Consider the following 25535-nt stretch of genomic DNA (forward strand, 5'->3'; position numbering starts at 1 on the left):
AATTACTTGCTGATTGTCATGGTGTCTCCCTTACCCTATGGGAATTCTTTCATACCAAAAAGAAAATAATCTGTAAAAAAGTGACTATATAGGTATTTGTAAAAATATAGCTCAATAGATCCCACTACTTTATAATATTAGTGTAAATAAACAAAGTTTTGGCTCTTACAATAAGGGCAGATACGCCATGAAAAGTATTTCACGCAATATATTCTATTCCCATAAGTAAAGGTTCAGAGATCCTTAAAAGATAATCCTAGCACATAAATATCACGCTAAGCAACAAACAGCAAAGCCCAATAGGCTGATAAAATCCGAAGTAAGTGAAGTGGAATAAACTTAATGTACCGAAAGACCTTCACTAATTATCCGCATAATACGCAATTACGGACTCTGACCCTTAGCGACGGCCTGATGGATTGAGTACCTACGTGTTTACAACTGTAGGATGCTTGGCTTAGGTACCTACTAGAAAATATCAAAGACCTACTTTTAGTAACAATTTTAGATCAAAAAATTGCAGAATTGTTGTTGAAAGCAGTTCTAAAATTCGAGAATTGGGATAAATTACTTTTCTTATTTGCATTGGAAACTACGTCTTGCCTAAGTCAACTAATTCCCGCGTCCAGTTTACAAATGGGCGATATACCTAGCTTCCATTTTATATCCAAATCCAAACTAATATTATACATGCGAAAGTAACTCTGTCTGTCTGTCTTTTCTTCACGCCTAAACTACTGAACCGATCGAAAGTCGCTATTCATCATCAGCCTATCGCAGTCCACTGCTGGACATAGGCCTCTCCAAGTGCACGCCACTGAGATCGATTTTCGGCTTCTCGCATCCAGCTCCTGCCAGCCGTCTTGCGCAAGTCATCACTCCACCGTGCCTGAGGACGTCCTACACTACGTTTGCCGAGGCGCGCAAAGGAGAGAGAGGCCGAAAGTCGCTATTCCAAGCGAATGAATTCGCGGGCATAAGCTAGTTGGCTCATACAAATATATATTGTAAATTCAGGGAATGGGCTAGTCAGTTGGCTGCTATACAACTGTACATCGACAGACATCGAATCTTCCTTTAAGGAAGCTTATGATTTCAAAATACACAATTTTACACTAATTGTCGTATGACCATTAGGAAGTCATTCACTTTGTCAACCTTTTACTTCTCTTGTATATAAGAAAATTGCATAATCAACGTAACACAAAAAGGCGTTAAAACTCTGATAATAATCTTTACACTAATTACACTACCATCTACTTGGTTTTAATTACAGTTAATATAACAAGCCGTTAAATAAACTACAAGTATGGTAAACGTTGATTAAACTAATTGTTTCAAACTTTCTCTTGTGTGAAATTATGTAAACGTTATTATACCTAGGTTTGTTATTCCTAACTATAACCTAGGTTCCGCACTTGATTAATGAATATTTTTAACTGTTTTGACTGAATATAATAACTTTATTATTTCCTCTATAACATGGCAAGTACGGATATAAGTTCCTTATTTTATAACTCCGGATAAAATCTAAATAAAATGCTCTATATTATAAACGTGAAAGTGTTTTTTTCTATGCGCCAATTTCAGGAGTGATCAGTAGTGGCCTAGTTACCCAGTCATACAAATTTGGGTTGTAAGGGAACAAATGAACATCGTCTTGCGTCAATTGCCAACCTTATATGCCCTTGGTGCACCCTGGTGAAAAACGGAGAAAACTCTGGCGACCAACTTCTGGCGGTATAACCACTTTTCAATAGTGGGATATTCAATGCTCTGATCGGAGATGGGCCGCGGTATCTGAGAAGCGAAAAAAAATCCCACGCTTCGTCACTCACATGCCCAGCGCGATGCGTGTTTGAGTTAAAATATCTATAAAAAGGTAAATCTTAAAAGACGTGTAAATGATGTTTTTGAGGATGAAACCGCGACCAATATAATTACCTATAGCTGAAGCTCTGCTTAACCCTGCGTGTGAAGCAGGCATGGCATATAATGAATAATAATTAATGATAATCAGCCAAATTATGATACAATTCCTATCGCGTTTCCGTTTACACGTTATTCTGATAATTACCGCACTTTGTATACCAATGAGTTACATCGAACTTTTTTTATTTCAAAAATGCGTAATTGTATGCCAAAGTTTACAAAGTTGCAGAATTATATTTATGTATTTTTATGACATCAATTAAATGAGGCAGGTTGGAAACTGTTTAATTATTATGTTACACCATTTTGTGAAAATTATAACTTATATCCACTCTCCTAGTCTTGTTTAACAACCTGAAACCCAATAGAATCCGTATATTTTATGTTAGTAGGCGTTTTAACGATAACACTAGAAAACAATGAAAGAACAGTAGGAAATATAAACGTGTACATTGATTGATACATTGAAACCAATTAGTTAAATCAAAACTTGATACGTTCAATGAAAAAAAACAAGGCTTTATAAAACAGCATACTGTCTATTCCATGTTACGTAAAATCTATTGAAAACACTGTGATTCATGAGAAAGAATGCAGTAATATGATTGTATTGAATTACTACTTTTACAATAAACTGGCCTCTATTTCCATTGTCATGATTCACTTTACTAACATAATATTAAAACTTATCACCGTTTCACCTGTATCCTAGTTATGTAAATATTTAAATCCAAGTAACGTACGTTTCTGAATGAAGTTCACTATCACAAACACGTGTTAGCACCCATTATCAGAAACCGGTGTTATAAAAATTGAGGTTTATCATAATTTTTGCACAGTTTTTAACTAATAGCCATTTATCCTTTTATATCAATTGGCTAAGCTATATTTTCTTTTCAGAAAACATGAAATAAATTAAAAATACTTTCGGAAAAAAATTTAGTTATACAAAAAGCCGCCGAGAAATTCGTCAACACTCCCAATGTCACCAAACGCAACCTTACTCTCTAAAGTCAAACAGAATCGCGCATATTACTAACTGGCGTTCAGCTGTTAAGGACAGCCGCAGTTTCCCACTTACTTAGCTGCACTCCTCGCATAGCCATTGTAACCGCAGTGCTTGCTCCGAACACACGGATGAAACCGCGAGTGCAGTGAAGTGAAAAACATGTCTACTAATTGGGTCCCGCCTAACATAGCCGCGATCTGCCCAGAACAGCAAGCACAACTCACGCAATGTACCTCCACGGGATATCTGTTCCTTGCTCTGTTGTCTCAGCTCTACGGCGGCTCCAAAGACAACCAACACAAAGATTTTTTAAGCTACTGGGATGCTCCAATCGGCAGTGATCCAATCAAATTAGCACCGTACTATGACAACCAAGAAATTCCTCTAGGACCGCTTCCGCAGAAATCTATAGACACGAGTATTCATCCGAAAGAACCCAGTGAACATTTGGTACACCAATACTTTTTCCCTGATAAGATTAGTGCGCCTGAGAAAACCAGTACTAAGGTGGTTAGTCATGGACCCGGTCGAAGTCGAGGTGTCTCCCAAGTATCAACGTATTTCCCAACGTTTGATTTCGAGAAATTTTATGTGAAGTTCGACAAGGATTATGGTGCCGACCAATTTGGTTTCGATAGGCAGAAGAAGCGAGAACCCTTTTCGGGGTCTGCTTACTCGAATCCTTACTCATATCGTCGTTCTGATCACCACGATGATAGTGATTTTGAGAAGAAGTTATTTTCGGATACGGAGCCTGCGGATTCTGCAAAAGTTTCTGTGAAAGCTGAGAAGAAGATGGGTGCTAGAAGTCGTAAGAAGCGTCAGCAGGTTGAGACGTATGATTTCATCGTGGTCGGTGCTGGCTCCGCTGGGTGCGTGGTTGCTAATCGCCTGTCAGAAGTTAAGCAATGGAAGGTGAGTTATTTTATTTATTTTTATACATGCTTGAAGATTTCCTTATAATTTTTCGGATAGTAACAAATGGGTCTTGATTAAAGATAAACATAATTATGGACAAAATATTTTGCTTCGTAATTTTCTATCGTATCGTCAATTATGCTATCTTACATAATTATATGATTGGATAGTAGATATGTTAACTTAAACCTAACTATTTGAAAAAAGCAACTTTGGATTTATTCCGTTAAAAAATTAAATGAAATAAGTAGAGTTATGAATTTCTCTGGTAAACTATGTGTCGTTATTATTTTAATAAACGCAGATTCATATCAGAACATTAACATAGTGGTATAACGTAAATACACAGTTTAAATCGGTTCTGATTTTATCATTTGATTAAAGAGAAACAATTTGTTAATAAACTTACCTACATTAAATGCTCTGGACCCCATAAGCATAAATATTGGTCCTGGCTGTTATTTGACAATATTGTGTTTTAATGATTGGTGGTTGTAATGTGCAGTCAGAAGACATAAGTCAATGTATGACATTTACCAGTTGACAATCGGTCGTATCAGGGGGTAACATGACTTTTGTAGCAGCTAAAGGAGATGTGGAAATCAGATATGCAATTATAGCCTATAACAATATTGTAATTCTGATCGCATTTCATGAATCCTTGCAGTTATATAAGCTAATCACTGTTTCATCAAAATGTCTCCAATAGTTTTAAGTTAAAGTGTACATTTGTAACATCATTCTGTTATGTGTTTTATTGTAGCGTAATAAAAATTCGATTCTATTATGTAATTTCTATGAGAGTAATTATGTATCTTTCACAAAATTAGGATACTATTCTGTAGTAGACAAACAACAATGACTACTTACCACATTTCGGTTTCTAGTCAAAACAAAAGCAATTTCTTATTGTCTGCACCTTACCACCTAACCAAAAATAATTATCAATACTTCATTGACAGTATTTGACGATTTGATTGTGCTGAAACAATAATGAAATCTATTATAATTTTAATTGGTGTTTTACAAAGAGAAGGTGATTGTTCAGCGGCGATTTCACTTGGGTCAGAAGTTTGAACTTGACCGGAGATAATTGCTACTGGTGTTAAAATTCAAGTTTACCTTGTAAGCGATTTAACTTAACAATACATAAATAATTTGACGTTAGTGTATCTGTGTATATGTATTATAGTAGGTACTTGGAAGCGCTACTCCTAAAAATAACATTCAATTACATAAATTCCTAGACCAGTCTAGTCTATGAACGAAAAGATTATAACATTATATACACCAATAGCGAAGGATGACGAGGTCAGATAGGTAATCGTTCCTTGTAAAATATTGTTAATCAGTGAAAACTAGACAAATAATAAATCATGTACATTATTTTGTAGTTACAGGCTGGTTCTGAAATATTAATTCAATAATTACACTTATATATGTATGTAATTTCTAAGTATATCTTGGACACCAATGGCTGATAAAAAGGTGAAGGAAAACATCTTGAGGAAACCTGGACTATATGTATAGTCTGAAATCACCAACCCGCATTAAGCAAGCGTGATGATTAATGCTCAATCCTTCTCCGTGTGAGAGGAGGCCTGTGCCCAGCAGTAACAGTAACAGTAATTACACTTAGCTATATGTATACCTACGACCACATCTATTATACATTCTATTTTTAAAACATATACTAGGCAGCATATGTGTATAGTGTGTGTATAGTTTAATAAACACAAAGGAACCATACTTAGGCCCTTTTTATTTAACATTTTAACATTAAAAAGATAATATTTACCTTAATAGAACATTCCAAAGAAACATGACACAACGTAGTAGAACAATTGACAGCTTATGTAGAAATGCGTTTATCAAAATAATAGTGTTGAAGTGAACATTGGTTTTCATAGCTATGTGAAACAATAATTCATTTCGTTTCCCTATAGACTTTATTTGCTGTATAAGTTTTCCGAATTTTCACAACTACGCACTCTCTATCCCAAAAGTCTCTATTCATATCCTAATTTCCAAATCTGCGCAACATAGAGTCCATAAATTGATTGACAAAACAAACACCAGAATTCAATATATGTAGTTACATTCTCTAAGTTCAGGATAAATGTTTTTAACAAAGTGCGAGGAGTGGTGCCTACTGGACAAGGGCGAAACCGCTGGAAAGCCTTTAGTGAAAATATAAGGGTTTTTGTCATAATGACAGCTGAAAAAAAAAAATATTTAATTTAGTTATGTAGGCACGTATACTAAATAATAATCATTGAAAACAATGTTACGTATTATTAAAGACGTATTATCCTGATTTTGGTCATCTTTTTTTAACGACGTCAAAAACCATCAAATGACCTCTCCCTACTCTTACTGACTAAAAACCGTCGTGTTCCGTCTTAGGCCCTTCATATACCAGGGCCGCTGTAACTCATTCGAACAATCCCGCAGCCCTGGCAGATTTTGATCATCTCAGTTTAAGTTGGCATGAATGCAGAAAAAGTTAGTACATGAGTCAGACGTAATTAAATTATGAATTGAGAGAAAAAAATACATTGTTAATTTGTGTCAGTCTGACAGTTACGCTTTGTTGAATAAGCGATACGAGGTGCTACCTAAATTAAGAGTTCACGACTGTTACGTACCGGTAACAAAAAAAACTCAGTCTATTAACGAGAACATTTTTTGTAATTAACTTCAGTAATAAGATTTGTTTTATGCATGCGATTACTTATTTGAAGCTACTTTTGGATATGCTGTTAGAAATATGGAACAAATGAGATACTGCTTTATTTGAATTTTTTTATTCTTATTTTATTGAATAAAAGGTGTTCATTATCGAAAGTATAAACGTTTTAAAAATATTTTTATTTAAGTTTATGTTATCTATATCCAAAACATGGTACTTAGTTTTACTTAAAGAAAATAATAAAAATATTGTTATTTTAGTCAATGTTAACTATGCATATCCAAAACATAGTACTTAGTAACTGGAAAAAAATAATAAGTACCTAATAACAATTTAAATAATTTTTTTAGTCAGAGTATATTACATTTATAATTGTATTTTTTGTTGTACATAATAAGATGACGTAGTCATTTAAATCCAAATTGAAATAGTAATTCTTCCGGGGAATGTGTGAAATCGATTAAAATATATTTATTTATATCCGATGTGGCTCTGATTGTTACAATCTATCTCAATGTCAAGGCTTTTGATCGGATTGGGTGTTTGTAGGAAATGTAAACAAAATTGCAAAAAAAACATGGGTAAATAAATCGTTATACCAATACCTATACCTGATACCTAAAGATTTTAGGTATTTTCCTTGAAAATTCAGTGTATTGTTTCTGTTTGAAGATGTTCATTTCTAGAGCAATCTGTGAAAAATCCTAATAAGTAGGTATGCTAAATAGAGATATGAGATCGTATTAAGTCAACCTACGATTTTTCGGTAAAGTTGCTGAACCCATTTTCTGAATTAAAAAGTCATTTCAACTGTAGAAAAGAGGTCTGTAACTAAAACGATATCAAGTAGAGATTCAAAGGTTCTGTTATTTTTGAACTGTAATAATAATTAATTAAAATAAATACAAACACACGAAATTCACCTTAATTATTCAACACACAATGTACCCACTCCTGCATGAACTAATAATATATAGTGTACAAGTTTCTCACTAATGACTAACACAGCCCTTTTGCGAACAAAGTTAGTACATTGCCAGTAATTAGGCTAGAACGATTTCTCGTTTAACCTCTGTGACCTTGATCTAGTGAGTTTTCTCGATGTTACAATAGTTCTGTGTGAAATACCTCTTTTCTACAAAGATCACGTATTGATAACCAAGATATTGATAAATGTAATATCAAAGGCTTTTTTTGGTGTTCCAATTTTTTTGGCACTCAAGTGTACGACATTGACAGTTGAAAGGTATCGTAATGGTGATACAAAAAAAAGTATAGTAAGTAGTGTGAATTTAGTGTTGAGGATGAATCTGAATTTAGAAATATTTTAGTACCTAGATAAATATTTTATGAAACTTTACAGATGTTTAGGAAGGTTAGAAAAGTGTGAAAAGTGACATAAAAATTTGTTAATTCTGAAATTGCACATAAAATATAAAATTTAATATGAATCATAACTTTGTGCAGACATTTTAACAAAGTCACTCATTGCACTGAAGTGTCTACTTCCTAAAACAATTAACTTAAAAACCTTAGCGAAATAAAACAATGGATTTATCGCTAATAAAAAAATAACAATAACGAACATTGTCGTAAAAATGGCCAATTAAAACACGTATGTACGGCTGTTGAGTAAATCTTGCACAAATGTTGCAAAGGCTGCGCCGGAGTGCATTGTAAGGAGATAATTGTCGGCGTTCGACCGACAAACTGGATTGAAAGACATGATAAAATAATGATTTGTTACTTTTAGCAATATTTTTGATAATTTCATAATTGATCCAGAAAAATCAATTGCTCGGTAATGTATAACATTCAATTTGCACTTAGGTATTGCACCATTACAAATGTTAATGAAATTGACTGGACTAAAAATATGTATATACTCAGGTACATACCGGTAATATATCTCTCAAAACATTCTTAAAAGCATATTGATTAAAAAAAAAAATTACACTATAAAATCGAACGACATGGGATAATATGATGGAAGTGATACGATAGTCTTTCTATACTGCCACTCAAATATTCTTGTCTATTATAACAGCTGAACGTAGTTGGTAAAAGCAAAGCATATAATGATAATCACACAAAAAGTTGTATAAATTACTTAACTTTATTCGAGCATAAATTATTCCCGATCAACATTCAAGACTTCATTAAACACACAACAAGACCATGATACAGCCAGTGACTTTAATTAAATTGATATCGGAACCAGCAAGTTGCTTACCCACGATACAAACCGAACAGTTTCGAAACTGTGGCAACGAGCCATGCTGTGGGAGACAAGGAGACAGTCACCTTAGACTAGAGGTTCATTTACATAATTTAATCTGTGATATTAGGAACAAGTTTCAAGAAATAGTTACCCTATATCTGTGGACTTTCAGAAGTATATGTAGCAGAAATGAAATGGAATCTTTTCGGATGAACAATTGCCGTCTTTGGTTAGGGCGTATTATCAAGAGTTGCGGGATTGTTCGAAAGAATTAACGCGGCCCTGGTACATAAAGGTCTTAAGAAGGAAAATGGTGGGTTTTAGTCAGCAAGAGTCTGACACTCCTTAACGCTGCAACCACGGAGGTCTTCTTATCAAAAACAAAAAATGCGTATTATGAAGGTAACGGGTCACTGGCCATCTCTTTTAGAGATCTCTTTTAAAGATCGAATTACCAGACATTGAATTGACAGTGTCAGTCTGTGACTAACTTAAACCTATCTGTTTCACGAGTTACGGTAACTCTTCCGAAAATAATTCTGACCAACTATGACGTATGCAATACGTATATATATTCAAACGGGCGATTACAGTACTGTCAGCGACTTTTCTGCATATAAAAAAGAGTAGGTAGGTAGCTAATTAAGCAATTAGAGTCGTGAAAAAAAAATGTATTAAGTTCAAAAGTTAGTTACGATATTGACGTTTATTTTCATTCAATTACCGTGCTGATATTGATGGATTTATTTTATTCAATTAATAACAAAAAATATTGCGTGATTATTGTTAATTTGAATTTAGCGCGAAACAATTAGGAACGATTGCGGAACAAAAGACTCGATATAAAATTCGAAGCTGAAATACTGAAAAAAGTTAATTTAGTTTATATTTTATAATCAGACTGTCTTGGTGGTGTACCTTAATGTTTTGTTCTATGGTAAAAAGTAGGTAAGTTCATCGAAACAATACTGTAGGTTTTCTTAATTACTACGCAAGTAACATATCTAATACTTAATCATATATAAAGCTAAAGAGTTTGTTTCGCGCTAATCTCAGGAAGTACTGGTCCGATTTGAAAAAATATTCAGTGGTAGATATCCCATTTATCAGGGCTATAGGTTGTACTTTTTATCCGGGTTCGTATAGGTTCGTATATCGGTTTTCCACGGGATGTGGGTGAAACCGCTGGCAGAAGCTAGTTTTCACAGCATTTTTTTTAAATTTTTTCATCAAAAAGCAGCTCTCAAAATAATTAATCCAATAATCTTTTACCTGCCAATCTGCGCTTGTATTTATCGCTAAAAATAAAAGTAAAACTATCAGTAAATTTTCTTTGGAAAGCACGTGCTAACAATAGAAGTGAAACATTGTCATCGAACACAAGTAAAGACACGGTAATTGCTTGTACTTTTCGCTCATTAGTTCAATGTCGCGCGGGAAATATTTTCAATAGCGTTATGTCTTATTAAATGTTAGCTAATGATGTCGATAGAGAATAAATCATTGTTGTTTTTTTTATATAGATACCACTAGCTTCCACCCGCGGTTTCACCCAAGTTTCCAGGAGCCGTGCGGTGACAAAAACTATCTTATGTGCTTCTCCCGGGTCTAAGCTCTCCTTTAATTTTCAGTTCAATCGATCAAGCCGTTCACGTGTGATGGTGTGACCAAAGGATACATTTTTATAGGAGATTAAATAGCTCTTATGGCCTCTTTTTAACGACATTAAAAATCAAATGACCCCTCCCGCCGTGGGTTAGCAGCGGTGAGGGAGTGTCAGACTTTTACTGACTAAAAACCGTCGTGTTCCATCGTAGGCCTTTTATGTACCATGTACGGTAACTCTTTCGAACAATTCCGCAGCCAGCTAAAATGACCTTTGTTTTTCAGTTTTTTTTATTCCAATGTAGAAACAGCTTAGATAGAAAAATACAAATGACAAAAACTGTGAACAATTTCGCAACTTGATCTAAACTGTTCGAGACAATTCTGAGTACCGCTCATAATTTATATAGGTACCAAAAGTTTATAATAAAATATGTAAGTAATATGTAGTTACAAAATATTAGATTTTTGTAATACATAGTTTATGTACTCGCCTTGCGTAATTTCATGTGTACCAATATACCTTGATATTAACTACAAAATCATGGATAATAGAGTTAATATTTTGATTGTTTAATTTGAAGTGATTGTCTATTTGTAATCGATTTTCGTTTCTAATCGATCATTATAAAGCGATTATTATCTGAAGCGCTCGAACAATTTGCGATGCCATATTTGCCTGTCACCAGAAATAATAAAATAATTTTATATTGCCTGTTTAGACGTAAATAAGTGTAATATTTACTACGAGTATCCATTCACTGTAAACTATTAATCGGCAAATAGTTGGGGCTCATGAATCAGTATGAAGATGAACGCATAAAAAAGATCAGGTATTGAGCCGACCAACTTAAGACTTTGATTTGAAAACAACACAGCCAACAAGCATGCTCATTACACAAATGTTGAGCGTACCAGGAATCTAACTCGAGACCATCATTTTGCCAGTCTGGCATGGTGACCATTGCAGCAAATAGGTCGTCACTGAAGCAAGATTTGATCTAACTAAGGGATGATTCATATCTGATGGAAAAAGCGTCGACCGTTATGTAATTATGTATGATAGACGCACTAACGCATCGAATGATTGAATGTATACAAATATAGATATTATGTACACCAATTAAAAATCAACAAGAACAAACACAAATGTTGAAGTCGGTGACACAATGGGCGGTCTTATCGCTAAAAGCGATCTCTTACAGACAACCTTTGGATGGATTGAGACAGCATATACTTGTCTGTTTCGGCATTATGCGACCGATAATTCCGTCAGATGTGAACGTTCCCTTAAACCACTATTGCCTGCATTGTTAAAGCTACTTACAGCTATTTAGAAATAGTCAATAGGTGCACCTAACCTATTGACTAAGATAAAGGGCGATATCAGTCGATTTCATAGTCTCGTTACATTCCTATTTGCGGTGCGATTGGCAAACATTAATCTATGCCGCTAAGTACAGTTTGCAATTTATTGTCATGTTTATTTAGTAAGAGGTCTAATCTGATAGTTGTACCTTTGTATTTGCAATAACTTAGATAATGTGGCTTGATCAAGGCACTCTCTAAATACTTTAATAGCGACTTAAAGATTTTTTTAAATAACAAAAGTAATCTTTCGCTTAAATTTTTTTATTTATTAAAAAAAACGAACTGTATAAAATTCTTACATTTACAAGCTGGTAACAATCAATAATGAAACTTTATAAATACCAATAAATTTCATGTGAAATGATTACCTAAATTATTTCAGTTACCTGGTTACCGAATAAACCGACCGACTGGCTGTTATATAAGACTGTTGGTGCTCGCAATCAAGAGATGTCAAAAATAGCTTCATTACAGTAACTGAAAGTATGAGCTGTGTCCATTTATAGCAGTCGTTTATATTTACATCTTTGGCAGTCGTTACGGGTAGACCGAAGTCTGACAACTTGTCTTAACAAGAGTTATCGTGTTTCTTGGATAACTGAGTTAAGGAGGTCACATGGGCACTCACTCCATGTAAAGCACTACTCAGCTTCATGTAATTAAATTGGAAACCGATCCTAACATAGTCGAAGATAAAATATTAATAATCACATCTTGAAAGTGACTTTAAAATAGTCGAGGAAAAAATATTTTCAATCACACTCTTAGGATGAGTTGTACCATTTAACTATAATGATAACCAAACCATAACGAGCCGCGTCCTTGCTGCCCGTTGGTCAAATTGGCGATTTGACTACTGAAAATGGTTCGGTTATCGCTATAGTAAAATAGTTCAACCCACCATTACCAAATGAAGACTTCATTCTTTTAACAAAATCCTACTAAATGTGTACCGAGATAAAGTTTTCAATTTATCAAAGAAACAAACTAGGTTCTTTAAGAACAAAACACTATTGGCCAAAGCGAACTAACTAGTGCGATTGTAAAAGTTTTTCTTAGTGACTTTGTCCCATTGTTTCACGTTTTTGTATCTGGGAATAAGTTTCACTGGATGTGACAATGTAGTCAGTATTGTTTCCGATTTTTTGTTGGTGCAGCGGTAAAGTTAAGATTGTATGGGAAACGCTAAGACACTACTGTCAGCGTATAGACACTTTTTTGTGTCGTGGGAAATTATCAGATGACCCTTCTAGAGCGTACACTTTGGGTATATCTTGTAAAATTAAAAAGGGAAATTAAGAAAGTTTATTTTATACCCCTTAGCATTATAGGTGTGTTCAGTGCTCATAGACTTATCATTCGGTAGACCGTGGCTTCCTCACTTTCAAAGTAACTTAAAAACAAAATTAAAAATTTATTACTTTTACAATTAAAAGCTTGTAAATAGTTACTGCCTGGGCCCATTTACGCCTTTCAAGGTTTTAAGTTTCAGAACCTTGTAGTCCCATGAAATGATAAAAAAACAATACATTTTGTTAGTAATTTGGTCTCAGAAAACATGATTTTAGACTCCAGGGGGCGTATTGTGTCACTTACTAGTCACATAGCATTCATTATTCGATCAGTCTAGTAATTTCCTGATTAATTACAATGCTATTTCAAAATGAGGTCGTAATCAAGAACAGGCAATTGTTTTGTATTGTATTTCAGATTTAATTTATTTGACGATTGAAGATTGATTTAGGAAAGAAAACATATTTAGAAGTTCTTTGTGCTTTTTATAATTAATATTCGCCTACTGCAGCTGTTAGAACAGAGGACTTTTTGTGTGGGGTTTGACTTAAAGAATATACACGTGTCAACTTTCATAAGCTTATAATTTAAGACCTAATGTAAATCTAAGTCTATGTCTGTCATATACGAGATATGGTGTGAAATCAACAAGACTTTACTCAATAGTCCTTAATACTTGCACCATCTAGATCCCCTAAATCTGTGGTTAAACCTGATTGTGTTCGAAAACTCAAACAAATGATTCTGACAGTCATACATTTTTGATTTTAGTATTGCAAAATAATAAAATCAAAAGTTCGATTCCAATTACTGTGCTGCAGAAAACTAGAAATAATTTTGTATTTCTATGAATATATAATAAACTGTAGCAATTATTTACTACATATACAGATTTCTAATAAAGAAAACATTGGAAACGTAATTAGAATAAATTCGCTTTGAAAACAAGCGCGGTAATTTGAAACTAAAAACCCCTACTATTTAGCAATAAAATCGAAATACGGACCAAATAACACGAACTAGGAAATAGTTTGGTAGCCAAAAACATTGACGAACTGAAAAATTTAGAACCATTTTCATTTCATGGAGCATTTTCAGATACGAAAAAAGGTTTTATTTTTTATATCATATTATAAAATTGGGAGAGCATTACGCTATCAATTAGTATCATGAATAGATTAACACCATCCTTTAAGTCCTCAATTTTTATTACCGAACTAGCTGTTGCCCGCAACTTCGTCTGCGTGGGCAATATAGAATAGTCAAAATACTACTTATCCCGTAGGTGCATTCTTTCATGTGACAGTATAATTAGGATTAGCACTTAGCAGTCGCATAGATTCATTGATCAAGGTTGTGTTGTGGATGTGACCATTTATCTAAACAAAAGAAGTAAAGTTTGTGACGTTGTGAATATCTCTGGATCTAGTCAGCCAATTTGGAAAATTATTGCGTATGGTGCGTAAATAATTTTCACAGGAAACAGTTATAATCTATGTCTATATGCTTTGAGTCTGACAAAGCTGTCATTTGTACATTTTCTGCAGCTGCTGCGACTAATCAGAAGCCAGAAAGTCTGCCAGTCTTACCATGGGTATCGGCTTGTGTAGTTGACTGGATTGAAGATAGGTAGATAGGTAGTCGCTCCAAGCAAAATATTGGTACTCAAACAGTTTCGGTGACTGGAAGCCAACACTAACATAGTTGGGGAATAGCTGGATGGATGATAAAATGAGTCATCGTCAACAGCAGGCGCATAGGGTAGGATAGTTTCACTACTGGGGAGAAACACTTGAATGACGGGGATTTTCTGTGCACTTACTCACTATGGTAAGGCTGACCCCACATTAGGCGTGCACGATCCTCGGGCGTGTGAGTAGCGCGGGCGTTGCGAGCACGCTGCATGAACGTCGCGTTTTGCTGCACTGCGGCATGTGTGAAGAGTGCAAGCGACGCGCTCGCGGCGAGCACGCGGCGCTCGAGTTGCGTTCTTACCCCTTCGCCCGCTATCCCCGCCGCCCGCTAAACGCCTTAGCAGTTAAACGTCAAGGAGAGCGGCGCGTGCGCGCCGCGAGCGCGCTGCAAATGCCGCAGGGCAGCAAAACGCGACGCTCACGCAGCACGCTCGTGACGCACGCGCGGCGCCCGCGCTACTCACACGCCCGAGGATCGCGCACGCCTAATGTAGGGGAGGCCTAAGCCGGGACTCCACCGAAATGTTTGGCGTTAGTTCACGAATAGGCAAAATGTACATTACATACATACTGTGAGAGTCCACTTCATGTGTTCGTACTTGAAACCTGCAGTTTTGCCAAGATTTTCAAAATGTACGCTTACAATTTGTCATTTCTTGGTGGAGCCAGCAAATCGAAAGAAACATAAGTGTTGTATACTGTGCGTCACTTTTTGTGCGAAAATTTCGCTCTTGCGGAGGACGTTTATATACCATATTTTGTGTCACACAGGATGACAGTAAGTATCCACCGAAACACTTTCAAAGATCTGATGAACGAACAAATCAGACCTGACTTGGTCACCCGGGCCAATCAGAGCTCTATGAAGCGATCATATGCTTTGGCTCCTACTGTTATTGTGGTTTCTGAAAATTTATTCCCCTCATTCAACGATGAATGTAATTCTGATGGTACTATTAAGAACACTTGCTTAGCGCAGAAGCTGACGTTGGCAGGTCAACTTTTTTGACTTCTCGAATAGAAAACCATTGGTTTTTGTGCAATGCACACCTGCAATGCATTCTAGATTAGGATAGGATATAGGTGGATAGGATTTGCAACAGAGAACAATTCTGTCTTTGTGATTGAATGACATCAAACGTAGTTTTATACAAAAGGTGTTTTTTTAGACTTGGCTCGGGTCTACTGAGACTATTCGTAATCGTGACCAGTGTATGTATTTGCGATCAGAAGTTGAAAGTAAGCATGTCTCTGGTATGCGACGCGCAATTTGTACGTTTCAGACGCATAAAGCATTTACGTGTGTATGGTATTAAATCGAGAAAGCTCCCATTTCTTATCTGCACTTTGTATCTTTGCTTGTTTTTAAAGCTACAGAATCCTACATTACCTACCTACCTCACGCTTAGCAGCGCTTGCGAGAGACAGATCCTCCTTTCTTCTAGGATTAAGTTTACATATTTTGCATCAGAAAAAATAATTAAGGTCTACTTAATTCTACTCACTCAAAGTAATTTGTTTTAAGGCCACCACATTAGTGGAAGATAAGGCGATTATCACACTGCCCCGCATGATGCAGCGTAGTGCGTGGATGCGTTTTTTTCCGTTGTATGGAAATATCTCCGTTTGTATGGAAAACACGCATAGTCCAACACACTGAAAATGCATCCACGCGCGTTCATGCGGATCACGCACATACATGCGGAGAAACACGCACCCCCGCGCGTAGGTGCGGGGCGAGACGCAAGGTATGGCACACTGAATCCCGCAGAACCGCGCGTGATTTTGAATGGGCGTGATGTGTGTGTTTGAAAATGGAACTCGATGAGAGCCGCCATGCGTGAATCTACAAAACGCACCTACGCGCGTGACTGCGTAAAAAACCCGCACGATGATGCAGATCTGCACTCCCGCAGGAACGCGCGTAGGTGCGTCGACACGCAAGATGCAGCGTGATGCGGGGCAGTGTGAAAGCTAAACTATGTTTATGAAAAAATCCTGATATGAACTCCATCTGTAACTTTAAATGATAATTAATTGTTCCACTAAAGTCATCATTTTTGACATAATATTCAAAAAATAATTTAGATGGCACCGTTTTAAATTTGGCTGAGAACTATTAATTTTCCTTTCATCAAGGTAATAATTATAGTTGGATTTTGATGTGGCACGGCAAACTGACTAACACTATTGAAATGTCTATCGAAAAATTACACGACGTGTTAAAATATGGTGAATTACGGAAAATACACAACTCCATCTGTTGAAATAATAATCCTCTATAAAGAATGTATGGTAATTTATTGTCATTTACCACCTCGCTCCTTTGACAAACTTGATGTATTTTATTTACCACAGATTACCACAGATGGAGCTACTTTAACCTTGGCTAAACAAAATTTTCATATTTTTTTTTTTCTTCCGAAGTTACTTATGAAGGTGTGATTTTCTGTGTAAAGGTTAATAATAGGCCGATCAACTAATATAAGTACAACATTCAAATGTACAGTTTTGACAAACAGATTGCGTGTCGTAATATTTTACTTCTTGAATTCACTAAATTAATCATATCTTTTGATAGAGTGAATCGATTTCGATGAAACAAAAACTAAGTAATACCTCAAGTTACGTAGAATTTTTGTATATAAGCATTGTCTGCATTGAATTCGTAGATTTTGCGTGAATCCCGAACGAACAAACAGATAAACAGATAAACAGATAAACAGACAAACAGACAAACAGACAAAAATGACAAAAATGATGGAAATGGGTTCTGTTAGTTATCCTTTAACATGCTGGCTATTTTTTTTCTCAATTTCTGCATTGTACAAAAATTACTCCTCTACAGATTTATTATATGTATAGATAAAACTTCTAACAAAGTACATTTCATTTATGTGACTTTAACAACCATAGTAGGGGTTCTTGAAAATGAAAATAAATACAAGTTCCATTTTGTAGGAGCCACGGCTGGCCTGGCAACCAATTAATATAATTCTGATAGTTTAGACCCAATCAAAGTTTTCAACGGGAGATGGGCAGGTTTTTATTCAAGGGTAATTTGATCTGGCGTTGGCCGTTTATTTATATTTTTATTTTCACGTTTACTGTGTAATCGAGTTGTGCTTGTTTTATGCCATTATTTCACTGTATCGGATTAATTTTTAATTTGCAACTGCAATGCCGTTATTGGAGATGTTATTCCGGATTTTGTTCTGTTAGAATTTTGTTTTGTTAATCGAATGCGTTTCTGCTTTGTTTGTTTTGCCTATCTTTGGTCTACATTTTTGAGGACATTGACATATATTCTAGCGATAGACAAGAACATCCATACAAATAATTTACCCGCTATGTCGTCTGTTGACATCTCGTTGACGTATTGTGACACGTAGTCATCCTCGTAGTTAATTGCAGAAGTGTCGCTCGTATTTTGCCTACATTTTTCATTACTCAAAAAGTTTATATCTAAGTGAATTCAAAATCATGTAATATATTAAAACTAGGAACTTATTTTTAGGGTTTTTAATATTAATTACGATGTTTTTTTTCTTAAGAGGGCTATCACAAATTTTCGCGAATTTAATTATTTTTTCTTGAAAGTAAGAACATTCCATGACAAAGTGAAGTCTGTTTTCATTGATATTTTACCTACTGCTAGTTTTATGGCACATCTGTTTCTGCACGATTTTCTTAATCCATAATTCAAGATGGCGGGCGGGAACAAATTAATACATATTTGTAAAATTGAATTATAAATGAAAAGTATGATATACAAGCGTTGTAATAGCATGAACAGCGTGTAATTTTACTAACTTGACTCTCGAATAGTTTATATGTGTAAGTTTATACCTTGATATGTATTTTCTATTTTATAATTGTCGTTTCATAGACATCCATCTGACGCAGGTGTCAAAATCGCTCTGATTTGCCATTTTGGGCACTGCATAGTCTGCAGTGCAGTTCAGTGTGGTAAGCTTTTTGTTCGGAACGTTCTATCTAGTACGTAGTACATATATATCGATGTTTGAGGATGACTACAAGTCCAAGTCTAATTAAAGGGGAATATTGAATATGGGTTGCTTTTATTTTATTTGATATATTATAAAAGCATATTAACTTATTCTACGTTTCCCAGTCTAATACCTATAAGGAGTTTCATCATCAAATACTCTTTATCAATATAGTGACTTAATCATTGCTGGTGTGCTAATAACCTACAGCCTTCTTGTAGGTACGGAAAGAGAAAATAAATTATTTCCGAAATCAACCCAAGAAGCCATTTCCTGCGCACTAAATTCCAACCTAAAATAAATCACACGAAGCATAAAATATTTCACCGATTCTTTATACATATCAATATGATATGGTAATAATCATACGGCAATATTTTCGTAAGGAAAATCGAGGATTTTTGCGTTCATGCTGACTCTAAGAAAATTTACTACGATCGTCTACCGTTTACGTAATCTTTTTTGGCTTCGAACTGGACATTTTGTGTAGGTAATATTAGAAAATAATATTACATTTTTATTTTTGTTTTGGACCAATGAATCCACGTTGTGTTCCAGGAAGGTTGGACTGGTATTATTTAGTCCTATTACGCCATTTATTTATTTTTCTTAAATGTTTGCGCCACTTGGTGTATTATACAGTTAGTAACTGTCAGAATGGCAAATAAAGGGTCTTTCAACTAGTATACCCTTATAGAAGCCATACAAAGCAGTCATCATTGTTTTTTTTTTTTTTTTAAAGTTTAAATTGGCAGCAAAATGATTTAGACAAGGATTATCTTTCCTGAGATGTCCGAACCCCAAATATAAATTTATACGTTATAGTAGCTTTTATTTTCATGTCTATTCCCTTCTCAGGTCCTGCTAATAGAAGCCGGCCCCGAAGAACCCGAGGTTACCAGCGTCCCGGCCTTCGCCCCTGCGTTAGGCAGGTCTAGCATCGACTGGAACTATAGAACACAGCCTGAGGAGATGACCTGCAGAGCGCAGAGGGGTCAAACTTGCGCGTGGTTGAGGTATGTATCGATTTTTAGGATAACTAAGGTTGAGTTGCACCATATTATTATCCAGTCGTGAAATTGCTATCAATTGGTCAGATCGGCAATTTGACTACAGTAAGGTATATATAGTTATAGGCCCTGGTACATAAAAGGCCTATGACGGAACACGACGGTTTTTAGTCAGTAAGAGTCTGACACTCCCTCACCGCTGCTAACCCACAGCGGGAGGGGTCATTTGATGATTTTTGACGTCGGAAAAAAAAAGGTATATATAGTTCAATTATACATATAGTTAAATGGTGCAACTTTCCCTAAGAATGTTATCTTTAGCATTCGACGAATCGGAGAGAATTATGAAATTGAGAATATTTCCCAAAACACTGCAAGATCCGTTTTAGGAGGAGGAATAGATAATTACGTAATTTTGGAGACGTCTAGATGTTTTCTGCACCTGATAGACTCTTAACCCAAAGAGTCTGGTTTCTTCGCCTGATCAACATCGTGTTAATCTGTCATTTGTTCACAATTTTTAGCTTTCTTATAATCTAGCTGCTACAGTAATCAGCACTAGGAATAAAGTGACGGTCCTGTGGTGAAAATTAATCGTCCGTACAATCTGTACTGAATTCATTTATTGTTGTTTGATATGTATTTAAATTATATTAAACCAGAACGCACTGGAGAATTTCACAGAAGTAAATAAGTCAATATTTTGAAAATAATTTTGGTTTCCCGATCTTTTGGTTGTTTTACCCATCATAATATTAATTAATTTGTACATTCAACTATTTTTAGATTTAACTCAACAATCAAAACTAAAATTTCAATAAAGGGTTGTCTAAGATTGCAATCGGAGTTCCATAACATTTAAGAACTTTTGCACTATTTTCCATGCTCGAAGAAAAATTACTTCTTTAAAAATAAAAGCGTTTCAACGAAATGATTTAGCACCCATAAGTGGTTGAATAAAACAAATAATTTTATTCATAATCTTAATTGAGATTATGTTGAAGAGAAAACATTTGGGAATCGAAAATGTTAATTTTGTTTGCAAATCGTTTTAGAGAGTGGCTTTGGTTTTATTGGCTACTTTTTAGATTAAAGTAATAAGAAATTCTATTAAAGGTCAATTATATTTAGACTTAGTCTTTTTTCCCGTGATTTCGTATCGAGAATGATCTTTAAAATTTGAAATTATAATGCAATTGTATTACAAAAACATTCTGGCATTATTGTTTTTAGATCTTCTTTCTACATGCACAAATAGGTATATGACTTTACAATTATTTATTTTGTTAGTGGGAGCTTCTTCCCACCCCAGAGAATAACGCACAATGGAATTCACAATAATATTTATTTAGGAGAAAATTATAAATACATTTTCATGAAAGCACAATGATATGACACAACACAGACAACCACTTTTATATTATTCTTTTTAAGTACTCCAAATTCAAATTGGTTAATAGGCCAGTAGGCCGACAAGTAGTAATAATTGAAACTTTAACACGCCCCCTCAATTTTACTATACTAGCCCCAAGCCTGAAGTACACTTATAGTGTTTAATCGCGGGTAAAGCTTTAGTTAATACATCGGCTAACATCAAATCTGTCGGCAGATGCTTCAACTCTACAACATCACCCTTCAATACATCCCTAATAAAATGATACCTTATATCTATATGTTTGCTACGGGCATGGTAGCCGGTATCGTTTGCAATATATATCGCCCCCTGGTTGTCAGCATACATCGTAGTTTTTGATAAGTTTAACAGACCTATTTCTTTCAACAAACTACTGAGGTAAAGAGCCTCTTTCATACCTTCGCTAAGACTTATATACTCAGCCTCGGTTGAGGATGTAGCCACTGATCTTTGCTTTTGCGATCGCCATGAAATTGTAGCTCCTCCTAATATAAAAGCGTAACCGGAGTATGATTTCCGATCAATTAATGAGTTACCCCAATCAGCGTCTGAGTAACCCGTTAACGACTTTCCTGTTTTTCTAAATGTTAATCGGTAGTCAATAGTCTTCTTTAGATATCGAAGAACTCGTTTAGCGGAAATCCAATGAGTATGATTTGGACAAGTTGCAAATTGAGCTAACTTTGAAACTGTATTAGCAATGTCAGGCCTTGTGGCAACACTCAAATACATCAATGTTCCTAGAAGTTCGCGATATGGCCACGGTTCCTTTTCCTTGTATTCTTCGTGACGCTTTGGAGCTGCAAAATTTAGTCCCACCTCAAAAGGCGTCGATACGGTTTTGCAGTCCGTCATTGCAAACTTCTTTAATGTGTCTTGGATATATTTACGCTGTGATAGACTTATTACACCGTCTTCCTTCACTATCTCTATACCCAAACAATATTTGGCTGGTCCAAAATCCTTTAACACAAAATCATCAGCTAATTTCTTCTTAAATTCTTGTATCAAAATAAGATCATTACAAGCAACTAAAATGTCATCAACATATATAACAACTATCAAAACTGTTCCATCCTTCCTCCGCTGATAATATAGACACGGTTCATTTTTGCTTGGTTTCAGATTCATTCGACGAAGTGTTTCATCTAATCTAATATACCACTGTCGTCCCGCTTGCTTTAAACCATACAATGAACGCTTTAAGAGACAGGCATCTCCTCCAGCTTGAAGATCCACTAACATTTTATTAGCACGCTTTCCAATTTCTGAGCCCTCTCCCTCTCTCTGGATCAGCGTATGAAGGTTTTCTTCTAACATCTTTGGTATCCGCATATATACCTTTTCGTCGATTTTGCCGTTTAAATAAGCAGTATTGATATCTAGTTGATGGACTTCTAAATTCAATTCTACCGCTAGTGCCATTAAAAGTCTGATAGTTTCAAGTCTCGCTACTGGGGCATAAGTTTGGTGATAATCTACACCATAACGTTGACTATAACCCTTTGCTACTAGATGAGCTTTCTTCTTTGATGTCATATCGACATTCAGTTTAGTTGTCAAGATATAGCGACAGCCCACAATCTCTCGATCTTTTGGTTTCTTAACAATATCCCAGGTTTCGTTCTTCACTAAACTTTTGATCTCAGATAAAATTGCTTCTTGCCATTTTTCACTCTCATCGCTTGATAAAGCCTGTTCAAGTGATATTTCAGCCATCGCTGAGAAAAACTCTTCCTCATCTACATTTTGATTAATATCACCCTGTATACCTTCTACAGGTTCCATTGAGTCCGGGTGCATTTTTTCATGCAGTTCAGTTTCTTGTTCTTGAACTTCTACCATATTATATACTTTTCTTGGGCGACCACGTTCTCCCTTTACAAGTTTCGGTCTTCCAGCGGCTCTTTTCAGGATAACTTGTTGCGTATTATTTCCCTCATTAGCTGGCTCGACCTCTGAATGTACATCACCAGGACAACCATCTCCATTGCCGTGACAATCAATCTCAGGGGCACAACGTACAACATCCGTATGAATTCTTTCATTGGATTGATCACCAGCGCCTGTCAATGTCTCATGCGTGGCAGGTAAATAAGTATAGAATTCAGTAGTAACTGGAATTTTCGCATTTGAATGTGAATCTTCAACTTCCAGTTCAACCTTCTGATGAAACTGTTTTGGTTCCTCTTTGGGAACAAATTTAACATCACGAGCTTCAACGACTTTATGTTCACCTGGTATCCAAATTCGGTATCCTTTCGTACATCTCGGATACCCGACAAAAACTCCCTCCTTAGCACGAGCATCGAATTTGTCTTTCGTTGGATCCTTGTCTAAAATATAGGCTTTTGCTCCAAAACTTCTTATGTTGGATAAGTCGACTTTAGTTCCAGTCCATTTTTCAAATGGAATACCACCATTTAGACTACTCGTTGGACAACGATTGCGTATGTAGCACGCAGTCACAACAGCATCCGCCCAAAATCCTACGGACAAACCAGAAGATAATAACATGCATCTAGCCATTTCAAGTAAAGTTCTGTTCATTCGTTCACTGACTCCGTTCATTTGAGGTGATCGTGAAATACTCAGCCTTCTTTGAATGCCTTCTTGATTTAAAAATTCATCAAATTCTCGACTACAGTATTCACCGCCGTTGTCAGATTGAAGGAATTTAATTTTCTTTCCTGTGAGTCTTTCAGCATGACTTTTGTATAGCTTAAATGCGCTAAACAATGCACTTTTCTTTCCAAGTAAATATACTTCACACCAACGGGTACTGTCGTCAATAAAAGTTACAAAATATTTCGCTCCGCCAATTGACTGTGTTTTTAAAGGACCTACTATATCGGAATGAACAATACGTAATAATTCATTACATGGACCACCCGATCTCAAAAAAGGTAACGAACTCATTTTTCCCTTAGCACAAACATCACAATTCGATATTTTACTTAAATCTGCCTCCTTAGTATTATATCCGCAATGGTTCAACAACTCTAAGAGATCTTTACCATTTAAGTGACCTATGCGACTATGCCACTCTACTATGTCGATTGGATCAGCAATAAAATATGCTTGTTCATCCAATCTCTTAAAAACGTAAAGATTTCCTACACGTTCGGCTGTCATTACAGTATTTCCGTTTGACGAATTAATATAGGCCCTATCTTTATGAAATTGAACTTCATACCCATTGTCTGCAATCCTCGCTACAGATAATAAATTACTACGAAGATCTGGTACATACAGAGTATTCTTCAAAATAAGCCTCCTGCCTGATGCTGACAACCTTACGTCACCTTTGCCCTTTACATCCGTCGACAGATTTGATGCTAAGTTCAGTTTATCCTGTAAAATACAAAAATTATCTGTAAATTTATATAAATCGTTACATAAATGCGATGTACAGCCACTATCAAGGATCCAGTCATTCTTTTTAATTTGTAAATTATTAGAAAAATTCGTACAACTAAAAAGAATATCAAAAATACTGTCCTCCTTGTTGTATTCTGTTGCACATCTCGCGTCATCATTCTTTTGATTCATTTTACATTCTGAATATTTATGTCCAACTCCATGACACTTATAACATTTAAATATAAATTTACTCTTTGTATTTTGTTCTTTACGGTTCGAGTTCTTTTTAAATCCTTTATTCTTGGCATACATGGCTCCTTCAATACTTTTCATTTCAGTAGAAGTCGAGCTATTTGCCTTCTCCAAGATCTTAATCTTTAGTACCTCTATGTTTGGTAGTTCGTCTCTGCTCTCCATAGAACATCTAAAATTTTCGTAACTCTCTGGCAAGCTATACAGTAATAAGATAGACATCAAGTCTTCGTGTATTTCTACACCCATATCACTTAACATATTCGCAGCTTCGAAGAAATTATTCAGGTGACTCTGTACGTCATCTCCTTCCTTCATGCGGCTCAACGTTAACTTCTTTAACAGACTTGCCTTTCTTACGGGACCTTTAGATGCATACGTTTTCTCCAATTTTCTTCATATCTCGTGCGACGTTTCACACCCTCTTACGTGTTTAAGCTCACTTGGACACATTGCCATTATCAAATCAGCCTTTGCCATATCGTCTTTATCAGACCATGCGCACGACTCCACTACTGAGTCCGGCTTAGGTATAGTTCCATTTACGTATTTCCATACCTGATTTCTCGTGAGCAACGCCTGCACTTGAACCTTCCAGGTTTCATAATTTGTGCCATTCAAATTCTCAATTTTCGATGTAAACGTCGTCTGGGCCATGACCTGTTAGTGGGAGCTTCTTCCCACCCCAGAGAATAACGCACAATGGAATTCACAATAATATTTATTTAGGAGAAAATTATAAATACATTTT

The 25535-nt window shown here is 35.6% G+C and overlaps 1 protein-coding gene across 2 annotated transcripts in view; it reads left to right on the forward strand.

The window, feature by feature from the left end:
• Positions 1 to 2988: 2988 nt before the first annotated feature.
• The window catches only part of LOC110382933 (glucose dehydrogenase [FAD, quinone]), a 28709-nt gene continuing 6162 nt past the window's right edge, over positions 2989 to 25535 (forward strand). For both annotated transcript variants that reach the window (XM_049850296.2, XM_049850295.2), the window contains exons 1-2: positions 2989 to 3856; positions 19604 to 19761. In XM_049850296.2, the coding sequence (XP_049706253.2) occupies positions 3101 to 3856; positions 19604 to 19761 (914 nt within the window). In that variant the 5' untranslated portion in view covers positions 2989 to 3100. The remainder of the gene's footprint in view (positions 3857 to 19603; positions 19762 to 25535) is intronic.

Source organism: Helicoverpa armigera, chromosome 24, assembly GCF_030705265.1.
Source record: "Helicoverpa armigera isolate CAAS_96S chromosome 24, ASM3070526v1, whole genome shotgun sequence".
In the NCBI taxonomy this organism is placed as follows: Eukaryota; Metazoa; Arthropoda; class Insecta; order Lepidoptera; family Noctuidae; genus Helicoverpa; species Helicoverpa armigera.